Here is a 23975-nt window from a genome sequence, read left to right as displayed (position 1 = left end):
TTTATTAGTAGTGGGCTAAGCCCAAGTAGTCTTTCACATGACTTAGACAGTACTTGGGCTACTTTATAAAAAAGCAACCCTTCCTATGTGCCAGTGCTGCTGCACTTCTGAACCAGACCTACACCTCCTCTGTGTGTGTGGAGGATCTAATGGGGTTTGACCTGCACATAACTGAGACTTTCTGGTTTGGGTGTGATAGCAGCTGACTGTCACAAACATTACCTGTTCCCATTGCTGCCTTCAGGGAACTAGCAAAACTGCTGCTACCAGTGCTCATGTGATTCAGGAGCCTGTGGGTTCTGATGCTCCTGGCTTTAGATGATACTTGTGCTGAAATATAATTGTTTTAATCTCTTGGGAGAGGAAGAGATTCCAGCCCAAGCACTGAGGCTTGGGATCAGTGTCCACAGCAGGTTCCTCCTGTGGAAATAGGCACAGTGCAGTGGAGATCCAGTGTCTCAAGGTACTGATGGCGAGGCCTGATTTATTGTGAAAATAAGTCACTGCAAATTTTCCAGGTTTTACCTATGTCTTTGGTATTATGAATAGACTAATGCTGCTGTTCTAGAGGAGTAGAGATTATCATTACATGCTGTTCTAGAGGAGTAGAGATTATCATTACATTTTGCATTCCTTCTTCAACTTCAATAAATCTCATTGAAAGGAAGTTATCTTCCTGTCGTTATCTGGCAGGAAGTTTGTGTTCTGTGGAGTCTTTGCAGTTTGTTTTAAATTGTGTGACCTGCGTATCTTTTTTTGGGAGATTTCTTTCCACCTGTGAACTTTGTAAGTCTTTTGAGAGCTTTGTGTCCATTTCTAGACATCCTGATGGGATTACTAAAGTAAATATCTATCTTTGAACATTTGAATATTTATCATCTAATTGAACAGTATTTGGTAATGTGCTTTTATTTGAAAATGGGAAAAATGGAGGAAAGATGATGCACAGCTATGTCTCCATCTCTCTCTGTAGGAATTCTAGCTCTTTCCAGTCAAGTTCAGGAAGGGCTTCAAGATAGTGCCAGCCATTTGCTTTTATAGTATTATGCACAGGTAAAATGGTATTTTTTGTGTTATTCTGAAACAGGCAAAGTTTGTTAAGAGAAGTAATTTTTTTTAGGCTAATGGATAAAAAAAGATTTTACAAAATAATATTACAAGCTTTTAGCAGAAAGCTTGCTGCATTTCTCTGATTGTATCAGAAGCAAAGGAAATTCTCCCAAGTGTGCAAGCTCTTCCTTAAGCCTGGAAGTTGGTTGCTTATCTTTGACAAACACCAGTTGGTCTAGTACAATTGTCCCACTGCTCTTCCTCTGTTTGCATGTCAGACATCTGACAGCTCTGTCTCTGCGGGCTGGAAGATACAACTTGGAGAGATCAATAATGAGAGAGAAAGGCACAAGCACAGACACACACCCACCTGCAGGGCTGCATCAGCTCTGGGGGCCCAGCACAGGAAGGACATGGACCTGCTGGAGAGAGTCCAGAGGAGGCCACCAAAGCAATTGGAGGGATGGAGCAGCTCTTGTATGAGGAAAGGCTGAGGGAATTGGGATTGTTCAGCCTGGAGAAAAGAAGATTCCAGGATGACCTAATTGCTGCCTTCCTGCACCTGAAGGGAACCTACAGGACAGATGGAGAGGAGCTATTTACAAGGAGAATGGATTCAAACTGAAAGAGAGAAGGTTTAGATTAGATATTAGGGAAGAAATTATTTACTGTGAAGGTGATGTGGCACTGGCACAGGTTGCCCAGAGAAGTTGTGGATGCCTCATCTCTGAAAGTGTTAAGGGCCAGGTTTGATGTGGCTTAGAGCAACCTTGTCTGGTGAAATATATCCCTGCCCATGTCAGGGGGTTGGAACTGGATGACTTTTAGGATCTCTTCCAAACCAAACCACACAGAATCACAGAATAATGAGGTTGGAAGAGACCTCTGAGATCATCGAGTCCAACCTATGCCCTAACATGTCAACTAGACTATAGCACCAAGTGCCATGTCCAGTGTTATTTTAAATACATCCAGAGATGGTGATTCTACCATCTCCCTAGGAAGAGCATTCCAGTACTTTTTTATTCTTTTAATGAAAATTTTTTGATGAAGATTGAATCTGTAATGTCCAACTCATTATTATCAGCCAACTTTACCAAATTGCAGGCAACTCTTCTGCCATGAGTCACGCAAAATGGGAATCAAAACCATTCATCATTTTAAAAAAACAGCTTAGAAGATGCTTCAAGAAAATAAACTTCTCTTGTGATATAAATAGTCCTTTTTTTTTTCACTGATATACCTATCACAGCTAAAATACTTCTCATGGAGATGTTGTTATATGATAAAATAAGGAGATTTACGACATAAGCATGCATTGGACTACTCTGCTTAGTTCTGTCATTGGATCAGAGTTAGTTTGCTTACCTTGTGGCTCTTCTGGGACATGTTCATATTAAGCAGGTGTTCTTTTGCACTCTGTTAAAAAGCAATTTTCCTATTTCCAGCTTTTTTTTCCCAAATATGAAATTTGGAATAACTCCTAGCTTAGTTTGGCAAGAGTTTTAGGGCAGCTAGAGACCTGTAGTAACCCTCAGTAGCAATGTAGTTCAGCATGGGGAAAGTGAAGGTTTGTAGGCAGTGAACAATATATTCAGAGCACAATTAAAGAATCGTTTTTGTGTTAGATTTGGTACTAGATGTGACAGCATCATCATTGTGGGTTGCATGGCTGGGGTTAACATTTCCCTGAATTTATGTAATTTAGTGATTTACTAAAAAATAATGTGCCTCTCATTTAAACACCAGCTTTCAAATACTGATGTTTAAATGAGAGGTGACTATTAAGATTCTCTGTGATGATTTACCAGAGAGATAATCTGTTTAACAGGAAAATATCAGTAAACTATTCAGTAAGTAATCTATTTAATAAGAAGAACTATTGTGCCTTATTTCTATCTTCCTGTTCTTTTTTCTGTCAGTGGAGGTCTAGGTTGGAGCTGACTTTTACACCATCTTTCTGGAGTGTTGGAGAGCTGATTTTTTAGAATAGCTGAGTGTTCTGCCTCCCATCAAGCCAAGACAGAATTGAATGATTGAATGATTAGTGCCCAGGACAATTTTTTTTCCTGGTAGATACTGGTAGAGATACCATGACAAGTGATACGTATTAGACCATCTAAACAATCACTCTCAGAGGAAGAAAGGAAACATTAACCCTGTTCTATACTCAGAGAAAGGGAGTTGTGGTGTTTAATTCTTATCTTAGAGAGGAAAAGGTCAAATCATTTCAGTCCCTATTGATATATTCTGCTTCACAGCTGATAAACAAAACCTACTCTAGATGATGCTGGGTTTGGTCCACTTCTACACTGCAGAGCAGGTGTGAACTGTGTTGCCAAAGGTTAGAGGGTATTATAATGTTTGCCTGAAATTTCAGCCACTTCAACTGAAAGCACAAAATCTTAATGTAATGACACTTTCAAAGGTGGTCATGTGAGAAGAGTAGTTGAAACTGGGAAAGGAGAAAAAGTAGCAATGCAATATTTGTAAGAGTTACAAAACTGTCAGAAACAGTGTGTGAGTGCAGGGCAGATTCCTTAGTTTACTTTCCATTTTTGTACATTTAATAATGCACCGGATTATTGTTCATTAAGGCAGCAATGTCATAATGATTGTTTAAATGTTCTGAATTGTCCCTGAGTTCCCAATGCTTGCTGTGACTGATGATGTAACACCCTTACTAGTGCAGTTGTTTCAGTAAAGTATTACAAAGGTTTAAATATGGCACTGTGCAGGATGAGCAATTTCTTTTTCTTAAAACAGAAGGAATTTTTTGTGTATGGCTTTTATGGTCCGTGCATTTTCTTACTGTAGATTCAGTAAATCAACATCAGCCAAATTAAGGTAGAGCAAATGAATGCAGCAGTTCCATGATACCCAGGCACTAAGGGGTAGCTGGTCTGGGTTTAATGATAAATGCAGAAAATAGCACTGCCACAGAAGTGAAAATGAGGGGCTAGAACTGGATCACTGCAGCTAGACACAACATATATTCCCATTCATGGATTTATTGAACTTCATCCTTCCACCAATCACTGCTCTTTTCATGCAGGACAGGGCTCAAAACCTTTTTATTTCCAGTCTAAATATATTCAGACATTGTTTAAATCTTTAAATCTTTGTGCCAGATTTGTTCTTTAGTTAACAGGTATTCTCCTTCTGTTTCCCTCCTCTCCCCCATATATTTGTATTATTTCATTTCAACCTTCACTGTGCCAAAGTAAACCAACATAGACATTTCAGCCCGTTTGAATACCATTCTCCACTTGCTGGCCATTTTAGGATCCCTTCCTTTTGTGTTCTCATTTAAGTCTCTATATCTTGTGTATGGGTGCACAGAATTGCAGGTGTTATTGCAGTTTGTGTATTATCAATGCCCTGTATCACATTATTTTTATACTTCACTACCATGCTAGAAATTTCTTACTGATTATGTTTTAGGATTACAGCTGCTTTTGTCATAAGGATGGCTCTGTCTACAAATTGTCTTTTTTTCGACTCTTTATTTTTTACAACTGATAAGTCTCAGATTAGAGGAGAAATCTTTTTTTTTTTTACTCAAAATCTTTTCAGTGCCATACCATTCTGATTTCTCTAGGGCTCAAAGTTCTTCCTTTATGACAGTCTGATCTTCTCCTATGATACCATCAGCAATGCCACCATTGCTGATGGTATCATAGTTTTGGGCTCCAGCAAATTTTGTAGAATTACTATTAGATTTTTGTGCCAAAGTGATTAACAATAATATGAAGTCTGAGACTGACTTTTGAGAAATTCCAGCAGTACTGCCCTTAGTTTGATACCTTTCCTTTTTGTCATTTCTGTACGTGGTCTGCGCCTCACCCACCTCACTGATTCTTGTCTCAAATCCTATTTTGTCCAGATGAATTACTGATTTTCTGCCTGGCACACAGAGTTATATCAAAATACTTTTCTTAAGTCAAACGCAGGAGAACTAAATCATCTGCTGTGCTGATAAAGCCCACCACATTTCACCCATGAGAAACAAGAGTTATTTTGCCAAAGATTAGATGAATCAGACTTGATCCCTTCCTGGTAAGCCTGTGCAATACTTATTCCAGTCTCAATTCACCTCAATATGTTCTTACTTACTTTCAAAATTTGTTCTGAAGCTGTGCCTGCTATTGAGATCAGCCATGACAATAACTAATTTCACCTTTCCCTCCTCTCTTTGTTAAGTATAAGCCTTGTGTTTGCTTTTGTATTCATCTTGCATGACAAAGTTATTAAAAATCTGCCTTGCTTGCAAGGCCTCCTGTAGGTCAGAGAGAATGAACTTCATGAGAGAAAGGGTGTTTTATGGTGAAGAAAGTGGCAGGATTGTAAGAAAGAGGATGTTTGATATGAATCAGATTCTCTTGCAAATTATACAGCAGTAAGTTTGGCACATAATTGGGGTACCTTCATGCCAGTAGCTGTGAAAACTGAAGTTTCTGTGAAAGTTTTAATGAGGGCATTAAGGAATTGGGGCTATTTACAAGTGCGAACACCAAACTGGGGGACTGAAGTCTCAGTATGACAGGAGCGAGGTCCTCTGCTGCCCATTCTCTGAGCCCTGGGGAGACCAGGCTAGGCACCAAATCAGGGCTGTGGCACAGAAATGTGGCACCCCTGAGTGGCTCTGTGTCCCTAACTGTGTGTCCGAGTTGCTCCTTTTGGGAGGTGTCAGAAATCCCTCCTCTGCTGGCCAGTGGGTATCCGCTGGAGCACAGCTTCAGCTGGAATGACACTTGTGCTGTCACAACCAACTGACAGCTTGGACTCACATCTTAAAAACCTTAACTGTGCTGGTTTTACTTACAAAGAAGTTTCCCTCATGTCATTCAGGAATGAGAAGAAAAAGAAGGCGGCTGTAAGTTTTGGCTTCCTGTTAAATCTATTAGGGAAAAGTGGAACCCCTTGCATCTCATTGTTTGGGGAGGTGCTGACCTCTGAAATATAAATGGGTAACAAGAAGAAGTCAGTTGAGTTCACTCTGTAATGGTTCCAGTTTAAGGTGGAACTCATCTGCTGTACTGTGGGAGTGGGATTGGTGCTAATGCTATGTTTGGGAAGCAAGAGACGGGAATGGGAAGGGAAAGGAAGGGGAAGGGAATTGCTCTGACCCTGTGACAACCAAATCCACACAGAGACATGGAGCAGGTTGACTGCAAGTTTACTCCAGCAGGAGCAGAAATATTTGCCATGAACAGCTTATAGTTGTCCAGGCTCAACAACCTGCAGCTTGGGATAGAGTGTTTCTACTTTCAATTGAGCCATTCTGCTGAGCTGCCAAGAGCAATGCGCTTCCTAAGTTTGTGCCAGCTCCTGCTCAGGAGATACGTGCCGATAGTGAACCAGGTTGGGTTCCAGTTTAAAAATAATCCAAATACAATCCCTAAACCACAACCACAGAGCCTTAGAATTCAATTTTGTTCATATTCTCTGTAATTCCTTCCTGGGAAAAACTCCTGGCTGCTGAATTTTAATCTAACATAGGAAAAGTTTCTACTGCTTTTTACAAGTTTAAATGGGAAGGAGTTGACACTTATTTTTCTGAAAGCATCAGGCTGGTCCTTCTTTTGCCTCAGTAATTTTGAAACCAACATATCCAACCTGTCCTATTGACAATGAAGAAATTTAGCTATTTCTTCAAAAAAACATTTGAAATCTCAATTATTTCTTCATAGTTGATTTGGAAATGTTATTTCTCTAACTTCTCACAGTAGTCTGGGAAACACTTTCCTCTTCCAGATGTATTCCTTCACAGTTTTTGAGTTGATGCTAATAACCTGTGTATGATGTCACAGATGGTCAGATTCAGTCAAGAAAAAGTGGAAAATGCTTTCTTAGGGCATGATGGTATTTTTCCAGATGAATATATATATTGTTTAGCTTGTGTTATGAATGAGTTTATTTTAATAAAAGTGAGGATAGTTCACTTGCCTCATACACAATATCCAATATCTCTTGAGACATGAGTGGGATAATGCTTTGTAAAAAAAAAGCCAAGCAATAATCCTAAATTCTGAGAACTAATTTTAAATTGAAATGCAGAAACAAAGAGTGGTCCTCTATATACAAGATGACTTTCATGTTCCTGTCTGAAATTGCTAAGTGTCTGCAGTGGGAGTAATAGGACAGAATTTCTAAGAAGGTTAACTTAGATCGTTTTTCAAGTACAGCCATAGTCCAACACAGAAATTTCAGCTGAAGGGTTTTTTTTTTACCTCTTTTTTGTTAGGTTGTTTGTTCTGAGAAATTATTATTACAATCTTTCTATGTCTCTATTCTGTGATTCTCATGCATACAGACTTATTTCTGGAGTGAGTGATAGTACACTTGATCAATTAAGATCCTCAAGGAAAAATTAGGCAATTACTCATGGTCAGGGTGGAATAAGTGATTGAAAAGATGTAAATGTATTCAGGAACCTCAAGGCATGATGAAGAAATTATTTTATTCAATTCTTGTAGTCAACAAGGGCAAAACAAATAATGGACCTACAAAACAAAAGAGGAAATATAGATCAAATAACAAGGACAACAGTAAAACTAGACACTACACAAGTAATGGAACAAGCTCCCAGGGAAAACTGTGCTAAAATTAATACCTGAGACATTATACTGTCAATTAAATTTCTTGTTATCCTGATTCTGATATCCTACAAAGATGGACCTCAGCAATGTGTTGTCCAGGCCTCTTTCCTTCCCCAGTCTCCTATGTATTCACTTGATTTATACTCAAGGGCTTTTTATCTCCCAGCATCATGAGGAGACAACCTGCACTACTTCACTTAACCTGGACTAGGTGATTCTCTGAGCTTCTTCAGAAATTATAAGGTTTGGAGTTATAATGAATTATATCTGTTAGTATACAATACAAATGCCATAGGATATAAGACAGGAATTAATTTTAAAATATTTGGACTCTTTAAAATACCTTTAAGTAACAGACCTGGTTTTCCAGAACGCAATGTTTTAACATCCTGGTTTTTTTATAGTGGTATGACTGAAATGCTGGTTTAATGTTTCAGCCTATAAAGAAAAGCAATAACATAAAGTAGGGCAACATTACAGCCTAATCAAACATTTCTAAAACATAACTTTTAATGACAGTAGTTCTACCTATCCAAAACTATGCTCTGTCAGCTGTAGGGTGGTGCAGCTTGGTTCATATTGGTCCATGAAGTGAAAAACTCCAGTGGAGTAACTTACCAGCTGAATGTGCCACTGGGAAATGTATTATTTAAATAGCCTCTCTTGTTAAAACTGTGGCCTAATTAACTTGATTTTTCCCTTTGCCTTTCAAGAGGTCAAGCCTGACATTTGAGGAGTGAGTGTTAACTACTGTCCTTCTAGAGGCTGATTAATGTTCAAAAAACCATTTGAAGATGCTTGGCACTTAGTGTGTTACGGTGATGATCTTAGATAAAAACACTAACAAGCACTGAGGTTCAGTGTTTCCTGCTTGCACCCTGCCACATCACTGTTTTCCCATTTTGTGAGTAGCAATTACTCAGTTTGGTCTGTGTTAAAAAGAGTATGCTTCAGCAGTTTTATTTTTGTTCTATCAGTCTGACTTTGGGACTCTAGCCCAGAGAGTTAAAAACATAATTTACAGATTAAGACTATTTGTAGGGGAAGAAAATAATGTAGGTGGTTGCAGTTAGATAAGTAAGGTGCAGTTTTCACCATGAGTTAATGACCTTTGCCTCAGCAAGTCCATCTGGGCTCCAGGAAGGACTGGGAGTGGGAAGATTTGCCCACAGATTTCCCCACAGATCACTGTGTTGTCACTGCCAAGCTTAGAGCTGCTGATTGCCCATGGCAGACCAAGAATGGAACAGAGAGTGGGCTGTAGGCATGCCAAGGAGTGTTCCCAGTCTGGGGCTTATTGCACAGGATTTTGCCTGTGCAGAGTTGAATCCGCTGCCCAGTTTCTCCTTCCTCACATTTTATTTTCACAAAGAGGCAGGGGAAAGACGTTATTTGGCAATTTAGGGATGTGTGAATAAATATGCATGTTTTAAAGGAGGTACAGTTTGTAGAGATGCAGAAGGGGAGGGAGGAGAGGTGATACTGCTAAGGTGGGTTGTCCTTTGTGGGGCTGTAGTAGTGGTGGCACCACACATATTTTAAAAGAAGTCGAGGGTAGATACTGGGTGTGCATCTCCTGATTCTTGAGCAAGCAATGTAGCTTCAGCATAGCTCAGAAGAGATCTGGCATGAAAGATGAAGTGCCATTGCTCTAGGATGTGTGATATAGTGAACCCCTTCACCTTAATCACAGAAATTTTTTTTAATTGATATTGATGTAATTTCCTCCTGTGTCGCAGTCTGTTACCTTGTTTGGCATTTTGAGTATATCTGGGATGGATTCAAAGCAAGTGGTTGAACTTAGAGTGCTTTGGTCCTGTTCCATTTTCTGTGATGGCAGAGGAGCTGAGTGAGTTTAGTTCACTTTTTAGGTAACTGGACCTTTGTCCTCCCAGCTTTTACATTTTGGAAGCTGACCTGACTGACTAGGCAGAGGTGTCAGGCAGCCAGCTGTCTGATACCCCACCATGGGGGCACTGAAGGCAGCCTAACAGCCCGTCATGAAATGCAGCAGACCTGGCATCTCACACACTCATATACAGACCCCTCTGATGGTGAGTACAGATGGTTTGTGCCAGGTCTGCATGAGTAATTCAGTTGTAACCTTTTTTTTCTAATAGAGGAATGCCTTGGTACCAGGAAAAAAGATTATCTTCCTGCCTGGCTTGATTGCTGGTTTTTTGGCATCTCCATTTTTTCTTTTGGTTTTTCTCCTTGTAGTTGTCCTGCTTTTGCTGACTTGGAAGACCAAATACCCCCCACAAATATGTTATTTACTCTAGTTGTCTTACACAAGGACTACATAGTTTCTTGCAGTATGGTTTTACAGATCTGATTTTAGTGAGGAGGTCCATGTCCAGGAGCAGGGAATGGGAGATGCTTAGGTAGTAAGGGGTAACCAAAAAATACCCACAGACTTCCCAGGTTATGGTTTGTGGTGTTTTTCATGCAGGTTTTTATGGGCTCCTTTAAGTTTTGCTTACAGATGGAGCCTTAGCCAGCCTACTTAAAGCAGAATTAATTTTCACTGACAGTTCCTCCTCTCTTGTGAATCAAAACAGCATGGTCTGTATTTCAAATGGCAACCAGAGTATATTCTGGATGAAGTATCTCACAGAAGCTCTTTGAAGAGGCAGGAGTTATAACCTGTAATACAGTCCCAATAAAGACAATGAGTAATTAGAGGTAAGCGTTTGCTTTTTAGCAAGAATCCCTTCAGGAGGAGAAGCAATAAGCTGGTGCTCTCTAAACCAGTCAGAGTAAGACATGAAAAGTCAGCAATTCTGCCCTGGAAGGCACTTTCTCACTGCGGTGCTTGTGGGAGGTGACATCAAGGAGATGCACAAGCAGGGGCAGAGCAAATGTCTGCCTCTTCTGCACCCGGGAGCCTCTGACCCCAGCCCTGACAGTTCTGTGTCTGAGGTGCTGCAAAAGTTATTAGAAAATGTGCCAAAATGTAGCAGTTGGCAATAAACCTTGCCAATGGGTACTTTGGGGCTAAAAAGGGTGGTTGCACAGTGATTGATTGCTTTCACACTGCTCTTTATAAATGCGTATCTTCCTCCCCCATTGCCACTGGCATTCTTCCTGATTTGTCTGGAGATGAGATTAGGTCTAGTGTCCTTGAGGGCTAATGAGAGAAAGGGTGCAACAGGCAAAGGAGCAGGGTATCAACATGGAACAGATGTGAGAAGGTGCTTGCCTTCATAGGTCTGAGCTTAGCTGGCCTTCTGTCAGTGCCACTGCCTGTGTCTGCTGGACTTCAAGTAAAAATTGTGAGAAATGCTTTTTTATATGATGGTATGATTGGTATATTTAAGCGTTCATATGGCCATCATTACCCTCTGTGCTTTGCAAGACGTCAGGAACCCGACATAGAAGTAGTAAGAAAATTTTGTGTAATATGTTTATTTGGTAACATAACAACCTTCTATACAGATTTTTCTTAATATGTCTACTTCCCTCTTTTTATATATGTTTGCTAAAAGTGACCATAAAGACTTCATAGGCCCCAAGCAAATTTCTCACATTAATCAACTAGCATTCTGATATTCTTGGAGGTCTTTTCCAATGTAGATAATTCTATGATTCTATATTGTTGCTCAGGGATACTATAAATATGTCAGAGCACAATTAGAAATATGTGCTTGTGGACCTATGTCCTTTTCTTCCCAAAGGAATAATTTTGGGTTTTTTTGGAATGATGAATTTAAGCTCTTGGTTTTTTTCATGCAATTTCCACTCTCAAGGAGTTTTCTCCTTGAAGTGCATGACTAATTAACATGAAGTGCTCCCTCTCTTCTGAAGATGATACTCCAATTTATCCATCAGGTTTTAAAACTACATTTTCTTATTTTTATTGATTACTGCTTTTTTAGGACTGGAAGTACTGGAGGAATCAAGAGGGAAGCAGGGAACTTTCCTGTTGCCCAGCAGTGTACTGTGACAGATTGCAGAGGCAGTTCAGATTTAGTTATAATTGGCACCTGTTTTGTCACAAACAAAAATAGGCTGCTCTTGAACAAGATGGGGAACTCTTATCAGCATGATGATCTTTGTATATATCTCATTTCCTAGTTGCGTATAAGAGCCCTTTTTTTAAAAAACTCTCTTTGTACTTTGGCTTTCAGGTTGGAAATGTTTGCATTTCCAAACTGCAGTGTTCAGCCTTCAGGTCTGGTCTAAGCAGGAGAGGTACAATGAAATCTCTATTTACTGAGAGCTGCAAAGGGAGTTATCTTCACCAAGTCAGCCAGCCTGTGTGGACACCACTGTCTCCACTGATTTCTTTCAGTTCACCATCTCCACTGGATGTGGCAGAGTGAGTCTGATGCCTGCTTATTGCCACCTCTGGGCTGCTGGACCTGTTGGTAGTGATGAGTGCAGGGCTTCATTGTGTTGTGCTGCAGTAGTCAGGGTTCTTCTTTCTCCATTTTTATTTGGGACAGTGGAAGAGGTGAATTTTTAGAGTGGCTCCTTTATTTAATGATATATTGGGGAAAGGATATGCTTTTCTGACAAAGCTGCAGTCACCTTTAAAGCAAATATGGAGAAGTTAGTGAAGAGCTTGGAGCTGCATATGCCATGAGCATCCTAGTCCTGAAGCTTCATGGAATCCTTGTTTTTCATTGCATATTAAAATTTATTCTCAGCCTTGAGAAACTTGCAGATGTAGGATGCCTTTTATGTGTTCTTTTATTTCCAGTTTCCCTCCATAGCATCATTATGGATCTCACAGGTTTAGAGACATGATATTGTCTTATCTTCTCAGGAGTTTGAGTTGATGGGTTTTGCTGCATGCTTAGCAATTTCTTATAGTTTCTATTCTGACTAAATATGTGATCAGGTAAGGTAAAATGTTGAAGCTCTCTTATAGCCCTGTGTTGCTAGGCAATTTTGGTGGCTTTTGTTGAGCTTTCTAAAAAGAACTGTTCCCTAGGAAAGAAAATTACACAATTGGCAGCAGTATTACTACTTCATTACTGCACTGGCACTGCCAGTGGCCTTCCTTGCTTTAAATTACACTGTTTCCTTATCATGTGCCAGAAGGGTAGCCAAAGTCAAATTACTGCTGGCAGACCACAGGGATCAGTAGCATAGAAAACCTGGCAATCACTGTATTTCTGCAGTATTAGGTGCTCTTCTTCTTATATGTTCTTGTATTACTGAGAGAATTTTTGATTGTGGATATAAAAATGGTCATGGCAGTAGTTATTTTTACTGTACTGCATCTTCAGGAAGAAGCAGAAATTACAGTGCTTCTCCTCCTGAGAGCTAGTGAGAATTAGTTGCTCTTTGGTCCTTCTCTTACTGGCAAATAATAATCCCAGAGGAAGCCATGCCAAGTGGAGATGATATTTCCAAGGTCCGTATGGCACCCACTTCATTTGTGGCTCTTGCTGCACTTCTGAAAGTGCAATGGTTCTTTCCACCCACCTCCTCTCTGATGAGATGTTATCATCTCCATTCTGTGAAATTCGGGAAAACAACTGAAGGGATAAATGACTCACACTGAATTAAGCAGCAGCTCGGGAGGAGAAAGCACAGCTCTCTCTGAAGATTGAATCACATGACTCCCAGGTACCTTTAAGACAGGGAGATGTGTTTGAACCCCTCTCTCCCTGGGACTTTGCAAACCTGCCCCTCAGGATTCTGCATCACTGCTGCCCTCACTTCAAAACTGTTCTGATGCAATTTCAGGATGCTTTTCTTGATGAGTTTCAGGGCACACAGGAGCTGTTAGTACCACCCCTGGCACAGAGGCTGGCTCCTCACCACAGGTGTCTGCCTGCCTCTCTGCGTGACGGCATTTTTGCCAGGTGACCGTGTTTAGATGGCAGACTGAATAATATGATTGATTTAAGCTGACTCCCTGCTTTTGAGATATTTGAGAATACACAGCAACCTTATCACTTTTATTTATTGTCTACTTAATCAGGTCTGTTGAAGTTCTATTTTGTAGAATGATGGCACATAGCTGACATCCTTGAATGAAGTGTCTCATTTGTGATTGTCTTTCATATGCATTGCCAATTTCATGGATCCAAGCCTCAAACTTACAGAAAAATGACTGTTAACTCACCTCATCTTGATCCCCCATAGCATCTTGAATGGATTTTGTAAATAATGGATTGGGTGGTATTTCAAACATTCCCTTCATGATAGATATGGCTTTCATACCAGTACAGTCATCTCTTTTTCATTTCTTGAGTTCAAGAACTTCACAAGAGAGGTCAGAATGACCACATGGCATTTTAAAAGACACTTTGGGGGATGAGTAATGTGAACACAGCAGTTTAGCCGAGTCAGAGAGAAGCAGAGTTTTCCCAAGATCAAGGGCAGTACCTTGCCTACGGAGGTGCACCACTGTATCTCTGCCTGCTGTTCTAGCTTGAGGGGCACAATGATCTTATCTCTGTGAAACTCACTAGTGTTCCACAAAACAATCTAAGATAAGAAATTGTGTTAATCTTTTCCTTCCCTTCCAAGTGGAAACCACATGTAGAAGATGTGTAGTAAACTTTTTAACATGAGAGGAAAATATAATGAGCCCTTACAGCAATCAGCCTTGTGTTCATACTGTTTTGAACAGTGAGGTGATACTGCTGTCTGGTCTGGTGTACTGGTCCTTTCCTGGAGTCTGTCTTGCATGGAGAAATCCCTTTTGTCCATATTCAGTTCCCCGCAGCAGCTTTGAAATTTAAATCTCTGCAATACTTCAAGCAAAACACTTATTGAAACACCATCACATAATCTGTGGCCTTTGAAGAGAGGCTTATGAAAATATGCAAATACCTAGATGTTCTTGACACAGCTAAAAGAAATTCAACCCTGATGATATTCTGTATCCCCTGTTTACAGATGGGGTACAAAATGCAGGTACAACTGTTTTCTTCTTTCTCACTTTTTTCCCCCCTGTTGTTTTTTGCTAATCCACAGAGGAACAACATAACGTCAAATCTGTTTACTCCTCAAACAGTCTGGGATGATTGAATGTCTTTATTGTAATTTAGGAAGCAACTGACAGACAAAATTGTGTTGGGTAGACACTAAAAATAAGCACTGTAGGAACCACATAAACTCCCAGGTACAAATTAGCTCTTTTTTTTTTCTTTTTTTTTTTTTTTTTTTTTTTGCCTGTGCAATTTATAATGAGAAATGAACAAAGCTTCTATCTCAAAGTTCCAGCTATAGATCACCTAGAAATTTGAGGGACTACTTTTATCCTGAGAGATAGCATATTGATCTACAACTCCAAGAATTGTGCCAAGAATAGGAAATCAACAAGATCTTCACCTGATTTATGTAGGCTAGACATCTGTGGCATGCCTTTTGAAGGTGATCTCTCAGAGGCGTAATTAAAACTTGATGGTGAATAATCATGATGATTTGTGTCTCCACATTGTAGCCCTGTGGCTGTTTTTATATGGTTGTAAATGTGGTTTGTCCCTGCTTGTGAAAAGGATGGTTAGAAAGCACTGGGCTTAAGGGCTAGAATTTTGCACACAGTTCTTATGCAGAAGGTCTCCACATTTTTCCAAGACTAGACCTCTGTTTTAGTTTAGTATTAGTCAAATTGCAAGTAAGTGAAAAAATAAATTCAAGAAGTTTTTAATCAGTAAAACTGAGCAGCCTCTAAATTTGCTCACTCTTCAGAGAGAGGCAGTGCTCTGATATTGGAGATGCAGACTTGGGGCTGGAGAGAGTGGGCAAAGACAGCAGTTTGTAAATTAGTCTTACTTTGGTCTCTACGTATTAGCAACAACAGCATCACTTTTTCCTTCATCCTCAACTCCCCTGTCAAAAGGAGAAGGAAAGTATTGGGACAAAGGTTATCCTTCAGCCTGAAGATTTTTCCACTGAATTCTATGATTTTGTATTAGTGTGGATAGAATTTTCAAGGCACACAAAAGGCTACTGCCGAAGCAGACTGGATTCATTTCTTTTCTATCTGGATGATGGTTGGAATGTTGAAGAAGCTGTTCATCATTTGGTTTTGAATTATTCCTAGGGTTTGTTTGTGCTTTAAGATATTCATCCAGCCTTCTGAAAGGCCCAGCTTTCTCAGTTTATATCAGTAACAGTGATTTTTACTCTTTCATTTTGAAACTAAAAGGCATAAAACACCATCCCTTGTCTACTTATGAAATGAGGTGGGGAGAGGTGGCATCTCTGATTCTGCATGCAGAACAGTCAGCATAGTAGATACAGTTAGAGGCTGATTATCATGAGAGGCATGAGTTAGAACCAATGATCAATTTTGTGAGAATCCCTAGCCTTTCCATTAATTTTGATTTATTGATTTTTATGAGCAGGAGCAGTGAGAAGCTCAGGCTTTGAGGAGGATCAGAGAGGCCAGTGCGTGTCGAGGGTTATTGCCTTGTTTTGTGCTGTGATTTATACAGTGAAGGTACTGGCTGCATTCTCCTGCTTGGTGTTATTTTATTTCTACTCATCATTATGGTATTTCATGACTTAAAGACAAGGGCCCTCTGAGAATCTGTTCTGTTGTGTCTCTGACATTATTGCAGGCTGAAGGTCTGATTATTGGAAGTGCTGAGCCCTTGCAGCTCCAGTGGAATGAGTGAAAGCTGAAGGTGCTCTGAAAAGCACGCCTGAGGCATTTTGTTCTTCTGAAGAGATTGAGTTGTTCCTCATAAATATAGGTCCCTACTTTGACTAATTCCCCTTGGCTGCAAGTCCTTTGAAGTAAATGGAGTTTACTTGATTAGAATTAAACCTGTGCTCCAAATTTAATTCCCATCTTTGCCATATAGCTAAAGAATTGATTAGATCTTAGTAAATCTGATGTTAAAATTAAGCTTCAGTTTTGCTTTCTGATTGGAATACTGCATGCTGGGAAAGATCAGAAACCTTTATTTTTTTTTTTTTTTTTTTTTTTTTTTTTTTTTTTTTTATTTTTGAGGGTTCAGGTGATTCTGCACACAATTCATGTTCCTACAGCAGAGGTAACTGAACACACTGAAAGGGGAGTTTTGTGGCTAGAAGAGGTACCAAGACCAGGTGTCTGCAGCTGGTGCAGAGTCAGCCAGCCTGAGCCATTCACATCCTCCTGGACAGTCTTAATTCTAATTTGTCCAGTTCCAGTGAGAGAAAGTGGATGTCAGACAGTGATTCAGACCTGGGAAAATGTTATTTATCCCAGTGCTTGATAATTCTGGTGTTCTTGCAGAAGGAGGAGGAGGAGGTTCCTTTTACAGGAGGAAGTTTGCCTAAGTAGTGGCTGTTTGATCCATAAGTAAGGAAAGATGATGCTGTTTAAGCATATGAGTGACTGCTGGAAAAGTTCAAAGGAGCTCTCATGGAGGGGGGAAAGGGGAAGCTGAGAGATTTGGGGACTAGGTATATGGAGAAAGTTTATTCAACTTTACTTTTTTATTTGCCTTTTTCAGAACATAGATATGCAACCTACTGAAGTGGCCCTGCAAGTCATGGCAGAGTTTAAAGATTCTGTTCAGTCCTTGGCTAAAGGCCCTTCTCTACTCAGGTTGCTCAGATGTGTCCAGAGGCCAGCATTGCTTCAGTCCTTAGTTTTTGAAAATTCATTTTTTGCTCAAGGAGAATCACAGCACACTCCTGCTTTTCTATTTTGGGATCATCACTACAGTGCTCCTTCATTTTTTTACTTCCTTAAAGCCAGTATTTGATTAAAAATAAGGACATTTGGGGATTGGTTTTTGATTTTGTTTGTTTGGTTTTTATTATGTTTGTCTCAGGTAAGAGATAGCTTATAGAAGATCCATTGCTTTTGATTCTGGTTATTTTCAAAGAACAAATTTAATCAGTTATATTCTCATCTCTATATCTGTCAACATTTTTCTTGTTACCTCTGTGCAATATGGTAGATCATCTGCTGTGTCAGCAGAGCTTCACATTTCAGTGTGTACATTGATCTAATCCTGTTTTGTGAGTGATGGGCCCTGGTGTTTGGTTCTCAGCAGGCAAGATGGACCATGCTGTTATAGCAGTGGGGAAGGCTCTTCTTCTGATGAGCTTCTTCTCTTTGTCTCTCTGTCCCAGAGTGAGCTACAAAACTTGGCACAAATGACAAACATTGAGAGAATATTCAGGCAAACAGGTAGTTGCTCCCTCTTCTTGCTGCCAGTCTCCTAAAGACAGGTGTCTATGCTGTGTTTTGCTGTCTTTAAGACTTTAGAACAAGGCTGGCTTTTCGCAGTAGTGTTTTGACATCCATTGCTCCAAGAACTTGGATTTCACTCAAATATGCTACTTTCTAAATTTCATGGTTGATTGTATTTTACGTTTATTTTTTGAAGCTCCTGCCTGTACATGTTTTATTCCACCCCCCCTTGTTTTTCTGTTTTTAGCCAGTGAGACCTGCAACGATTTCCACCCCATGTTCTTCACCCATGACAGATCGTTTGAGGAGTTCTTCTGTATCTGCATTCAGCTTTTGAACAAGACATGGAAGGAAATGAGGGCAACTTCAGAGGACTTTAACAAGGCAAGAAAAAGGGTGGGGTGGGAATAACTGGGCAGAATGGTGAAACAACGCCATGTATTCTTCCCTAGAGACACAGGGATTTCCTAATTCCCATTCTGCTGAAAGCCTAGAGATTTATCTCTTTGGATGCTTTGCACATCGGGATGCCAGCATTTAAAAAGTTACGGATAGATGATGGGAGATGGAAGGAGGTTCACAGACCTTTTTCAGTCATGTTGCACTGCAGACTACGAGACTAAAATCCTGGCTTGAGGGGAAATTCTGCCTTTTTATGTTAGCAATATTATGCTGAAGTGCTGCAGCCTCCAAGGTTGTAAATAATGCAGAGAGAGTACTGCAGTGATAATTCTGTGCATCCCTTTCATTTAATGTGAGCACTAAAGTGATAAAATATTCAAAAGTGGACACAATCATGACAGAGTGCTGTGCAGTTTAGCCTGATAAAACATAAAGAAAAACAAAAAAATCTCAACAAACAAAAAAAAAAAAAAAAAAAAACCCAAACCACAAAAAACAACCAACCACCAACCCAACCAATCAACAAAAATTAAAAAATAAAAAAACCACATACAAAAAAACCACCAAAAAACCAAAACAAACAAACAAACAAACAAAAAACCCTCAAAACCAGTGAAATAAAAATTCAACTAAAAAGCTCCTCAGTAAGAATTCTGGAAGCTTCAGCCAATCTTCTGATGCTCAGAAAAGCAATAAAGAACACGTTTTTCTCAGTGGTCCCTAGACATCCAATTTTTACCCAATTTACCATGAGGCTCAACAGCATCTCTGGCATTTTCTAAGAATGGCAAACTCATGCTTTTATGGCCAGCTGTCATGCTTATCTTTATTGGCATCCTCTGACTGGATCTTGAGCCTCTTCCTGGGAGATGTTGGTTTTAGAACTGTTGGTTGGGAATGAAAAAAGTGAGACTAAAACATGCTCTGTCAGCACGTGCCTTATGAGTGCCCTGAAGTCACCAGACTCAAAAGTTATGTTAGAGCCAGTAGGAATGATCATGCCTGACTGTTAATTGGAACTGCCTGTTATTGAAATGGTCCCAATGTCCATTTTCTACTTCAGAGTGAAGGTGAATTTTTAGGTCACAGTGAGGAGTAACCTTTGTTGCGTTCTTTCAGGCAAGTTAGTTGGCAGCACTAGCAGAGCCCTGGCTAAAGAGAGAAAGGAAGTCCAATATCCACGCTGTTGTGGCCAGATGACCTAGAGCTTTGTTCTTACATGGAATTTTTGACATGCTTCTCCTCCCTAATGATCCAGGAACACAGAAGGAGCAATAGCAAGATAATTCACTGGACCATATAGGGTTGCTAAAATCAAGACCTTAAAAAGCAACTTTATAAAGACTAATTCATAATATGGGGTTGTTTTAAATAAATGTGTCAACAGCTGCCTATTACTTACAGGCCTTCTGTCTCAGTAGAAGAAGGATTTGTCTACATAATTTCCCACAACTTGAGTTGAAAAATTATTAGCAATCCTAGGGAATTCAGATAAAGAATGGTTGCATTTCTGGGACCAGCCCAGGTCACCCTAAAAGGAAAACAAAGAAATTTACTTTGCAATGTTAGGCATTGTTGTGGAGGTTTGTAGGAGATCAGGGAGTTTTTTCTCTGATATGACTAGTTTGCTCCTTCTGCTTTCTGTTGCTGATAGTCCTGCAATTTCATCTATCAGTTCTGTCAGGGTCAGTAACATTGGCACTGTGTCTTACTGCATGTGTCATTGAAGACGTGGGCAATTCTGAACTCTGTGGGGCAAATCTGAAACATTTGCCATTGGGCTTACCAGGGTTTGTGTCTGGTGGTGGCACTGTGCTGCATGATCCTGAACCCAGGATCTCTGCCTGCAGAAATAATTCCTGATTTTGTAACTGTTTCTGCAAAGGGGAGGGAATGCTAAGCTCTTGAGTCTCTCATTTCTAACACTTCTCTAATTATGTTTTGCTTATCTAAATCCTTTCTTAGAGTCATAAGGAAATTTTTGTGCTCTTATCCACTTCAAATGACACGTGGTGGTGATGTGAATTACTCAGCTGATAAACATCTGAAGGGATCTGTGAGTGCAGCAAACTGTGCTCTTGTGTGGGCTTGTGAAGCACTGGAGGGCTTGTGGGGGCTGGCACGTTACATGGTGGTACCCAAGGTTTACCCATCTGCTTTTGGGTGGCAGCAGCCAGTGCAGCCCATGGCTTTACCAAACTAAGCACCTCCATTTTTTTTATCCTTACCTGGCAGGAGGCTTTGGTGATCACAGCATGTTAGTGCTCTGTCTGCATCTTCCCTGCGTGCTAAGGGTACCCATTTCTGGGCAGTCGCTATTGAAAACTTGGCAGGCAAGGGCCACGTGGGGCTGGGGAGGATTCAGTCTGTCCTTTTAGAGGTGGAGAAGAGAACAGACCTCACAAGATGCAATAATTTACTTGTGTGAAAAAAAAGATAAAATCTCCCATCTTCTCTTTGTGTTACTATTTTTCAGTTTCAATAACTTGATTGTCATGGTAGTGTATGAAACACCACTTTGTTAGTTCACTATCCCCCTGTCTGATGGGATCATTTGTTTTATTCCTTTCTCTGTCCCTTCCTTCCTTAAAACCTCCAAAACAAAATTAGATGGTCTCAGTATGTTGATTGGTAACTCTTGAGACCTGGATGTTCTGCTAAAAAATCTAGACTGCTTGCTTTGATGTTTAATCAAAACTGAAGAAAATGAGCTTTTTAGTTTAATTTCAAACTTTTGATTAATCACAGTAACTTGTACATTGAGGGTCTGTAGGAGGTCTGTGTGCACATACAAAGAATTATTTCCTCCTCTTTGAATTGGGGAATGACAGGCACTAAAAGAAGTGAGGTGATTGAATTTCCCCTCAGGTTTTAGTGCCTGCTCTCAAGGGTTCTTTAGGGCACATATTAAGACTTCCTTTTGATGACAAAATGGCATACCATGCCATCGTGATTTTTCAATTTATGGTGTGGAGATTCCACATAGGTTTGTTCATTTTGAAATTTTCAAAAATAATTAAACTGGCTCTTTGCTCACAGTTGGAAGTATTTTATGGTATTTTAGTGAGACATTTATGATCTCATGCTTTATCCAATTCTTATTCATTAAAAGACACACGTTTTGCCAACACTTGCATAAGAAAAAGTCCTTTGATGTCTATGGTGATAGTATGACACTGTCAGAGCTAAAACCTTTTTTTCAGTCTCTATGTACTAGTAGACATCTGAATAGAATAATTCAGACAGTCAGATAAGCTTATATTATGCCTTTGTAACATCTTAAGACATGCATAATTCATGTTTTGTGAGTTTCCTAGAGAAATTAAGATGCAGTTGTATAGATAGACATGCAAGTGGCAACAATTCCATTTGAAACCTTTTTGTTTTTATTTGAGCCTACAGATGATCAAAGGCCACTTTACAAGTTTCTCCCAAGTCATTTGTGAGCAAGCAGCATGGTTTATGGCTTTGAAAATATAATCTCCAAGCTTTACATACTTCTACATGTTTTATTAAAGCAGAAGAAAGTGTTTTGTATTGATTTTTGGAGTCAGTGCTGACTGTAAGAAAGCCGGCCTGAGTTATCTCACATCCAGCATCTAGAAACCTTTATCAGCAGCCTGCCCATTTCAATAGGTGCCCATCAGTCAGATTTCCATCTTATAGGGACCACCCTACACTCTGCCAGGGTAATCAGACTCTGCTGCCACACAGACTGAGAAATCCTTAAACTGCTTTGAGGTCTATGGTTTGTTTCCAACACAGTGGTAGGGGGAATTCAAAGTACCTGCTGGACAGTAAAATTCCTCCCATGGGGCCAAATGAAAGCATACTCCCAAAGGAAAAGTTTTTGGTGATCCCCACTAGATGTACATTAGTAAATGCACCTGGATTGCCCTAATGTGGATTTACACTGTGATTGATATCCCTTCAGTGGTCTTCTTGTAAAGTACACATATTGTTTCTTGGGATACAAGGAGACAGCAAGTAGGACATTGTACAGGGGACAAGATTATCCTCTTAACTCTTTTTTCCAGAGATTTCAGGCAGCTGCTTTTCATACGTTTGAAGTTCACATGCTAATAGGAGGAAGGGTGAGCAAATGGATTATTTTAATTGCAGCCATAACTTGTCTTATTAAACCTGCAGAACAGAATAAGCAATTTGCTAATTCTGTACCTTGTGTTGTACCATCTTTAAAAAAGCAGATTAAGGGTAAAAATAACTGCTTCAAGTCCCAGTGTGGAAGGAAAAAGACAATTTTTTTTGACTTGGCTAGCAGGGTGTTGAAGCTGCATTACAGAGAATGGGCATAATGTGGCTGATTTTATTAGTATTAGTGTTGTTGTTGGGTTTTAGATGACCAGAAATGACTACTCATAACAAGATGCAGATTATCATTCCAGTGTGGCTAAAGTTAAATTGGAGGAACCAAAACTGAAAAAAATTGTAAGTACTGTGATATAAGGTGCTTGAAAACCAAAAATCCACTGCATTCACTAAAATTACAGGTTTGAGGAATTGGAAAGTGGGACAAGGTTGGGTAATGATGCTGCCAATGCATTTTTCTTGTTACTTAGAGATTTAGTTAATTTGCCCTTTGGACATGTGTTTGAGATCATCACAGTACAGAACATGAGCTTTTAAATGTTTTGTGCAAACGTATTTTTTAATAAGAATATGTAATAATATTGCATAATATAGAAGAAAAAGAAGAAAATACTTTGTAATAAGAAAAATATTCTCAGAAACCTAAAAAAAACAGGTTTCAGCATTCAGCTAGTATCCATTTCACAGAGGCAACCTGCTGAGGAGCTGCCCTTGTGGTATCTGGCTGTTTCAGGGACACACCAAGCTGCAGCACTGGATCCCCCTGCAGCAGGGGGGTCTGCTCAGCAAGATGATAAAACATGCCACTGACAGGCATGCACATAACAAACTGCCTTTGTGGAGATCAGAGGAGTAGACATTGTTCACAGCGGCAACAGATGCAAACAATAAATGCCCTACGTGAGTCCTGTAATTAAATAGCAAAGCAAACACAGAGGCATTTGATAACCACAAAAGATGTTTATGGCTCATGCTCAGGCTCTGCAAACATTTTTTCCTTGCTCGCTGACAAGATAACAGAAAAGGTAACCAGGTGTAACATAAAAATGAAAAATACCATTTCCTTCCTCGGTGGAGGTTTGGAAATGCCATGCCACAGGTTTCTCAGCTTCTCTGGTGTTCTCATGGTTTTGGCAGCTGTAGGGATGAATAATTGGGGAAGGCTGGGTTCAAAATATGACTATGGCTCTTAAGAAGCAAACTTGTGTGAGCGGTGGTTTTTGTGAAAATGTGGTGGGCCAAGCCCACTATCAGTTAACGTGAGCTACCCGCAAGGAAGAGAAGGCCTAGGGCGTCATTTTGAAAGGGCCGGAGCAACAATGTGGCAGAGTTGTCACAGCTTTGCTGGGTGCACTGCAGACTGGGGAGACTCAAGGAGCAGACTGTGCATAGCTCCTGCCCAAAATGCCCCCCTGGCTGGAGCCCTGTGGTCCTAATGCTAGTCCTTGCCATGGCAGCTCTGTGCCTGGCCTGGAAGTGACAGGGATTTGCGTCACTCCAGTGGGAGCAGCCGGTCCCCAGCATGCTCCAGTGATCCCCTCTAGTGGCACCAACAACATTCTGCACTTTTCTGCTCCTTGCCGGCTTGGCCAAGTCTTGATAATCCGGACTTTACAGGAAGGAGGGAAAGGCACCCAGAGCTGAAGTGCTTGGGCAGTGAAGCAGCTGCAGGGTCAAAATCAGAACCAGGATGTGTGGCCACTTGCTCC

The 23975-nt window shown here is 40.2% G+C and overlaps 1 protein-coding gene across 5 annotated transcripts in view; it reads left to right on the top strand.

The window, feature by feature from the left end:
* Window positions 1–23975, top strand: part of ELMO1 (engulfment and cell motility 1) — a 316899-nt gene that overhangs the window by 195348 nt on the left and 97576 nt on the right. For all 5 annotated transcript variants that reach the window (XM_063157015.1, XM_063156989.1, XM_063157023.1 and 2 more), the window contains one exon: window positions 18002–18138. In XM_063157015.1, coding sequence (XP_063013085.1) covers window positions 18002–18138 — 137 coding nt within the window. The remainder of the gene's footprint in view (window positions 1–18001; window positions 18139–23975) is intronic.

The sequence above is a fragment of the Melospiza melodia genome, chromosome 1, assembly GCF_035770615.1.
Source record: "Melospiza melodia melodia isolate bMelMel2 chromosome 1, bMelMel2.pri, whole genome shotgun sequence".
Taxonomy (NCBI): domain Eukaryota; kingdom Metazoa; phylum Chordata; class Aves; order Passeriformes; family Passerellidae; genus Melospiza; species Melospiza melodia.
The sequence above is the reverse complement of the archived record's forward strand: the minus strand, read 5'-3'. Positions and strand labels throughout refer to the sequence as shown.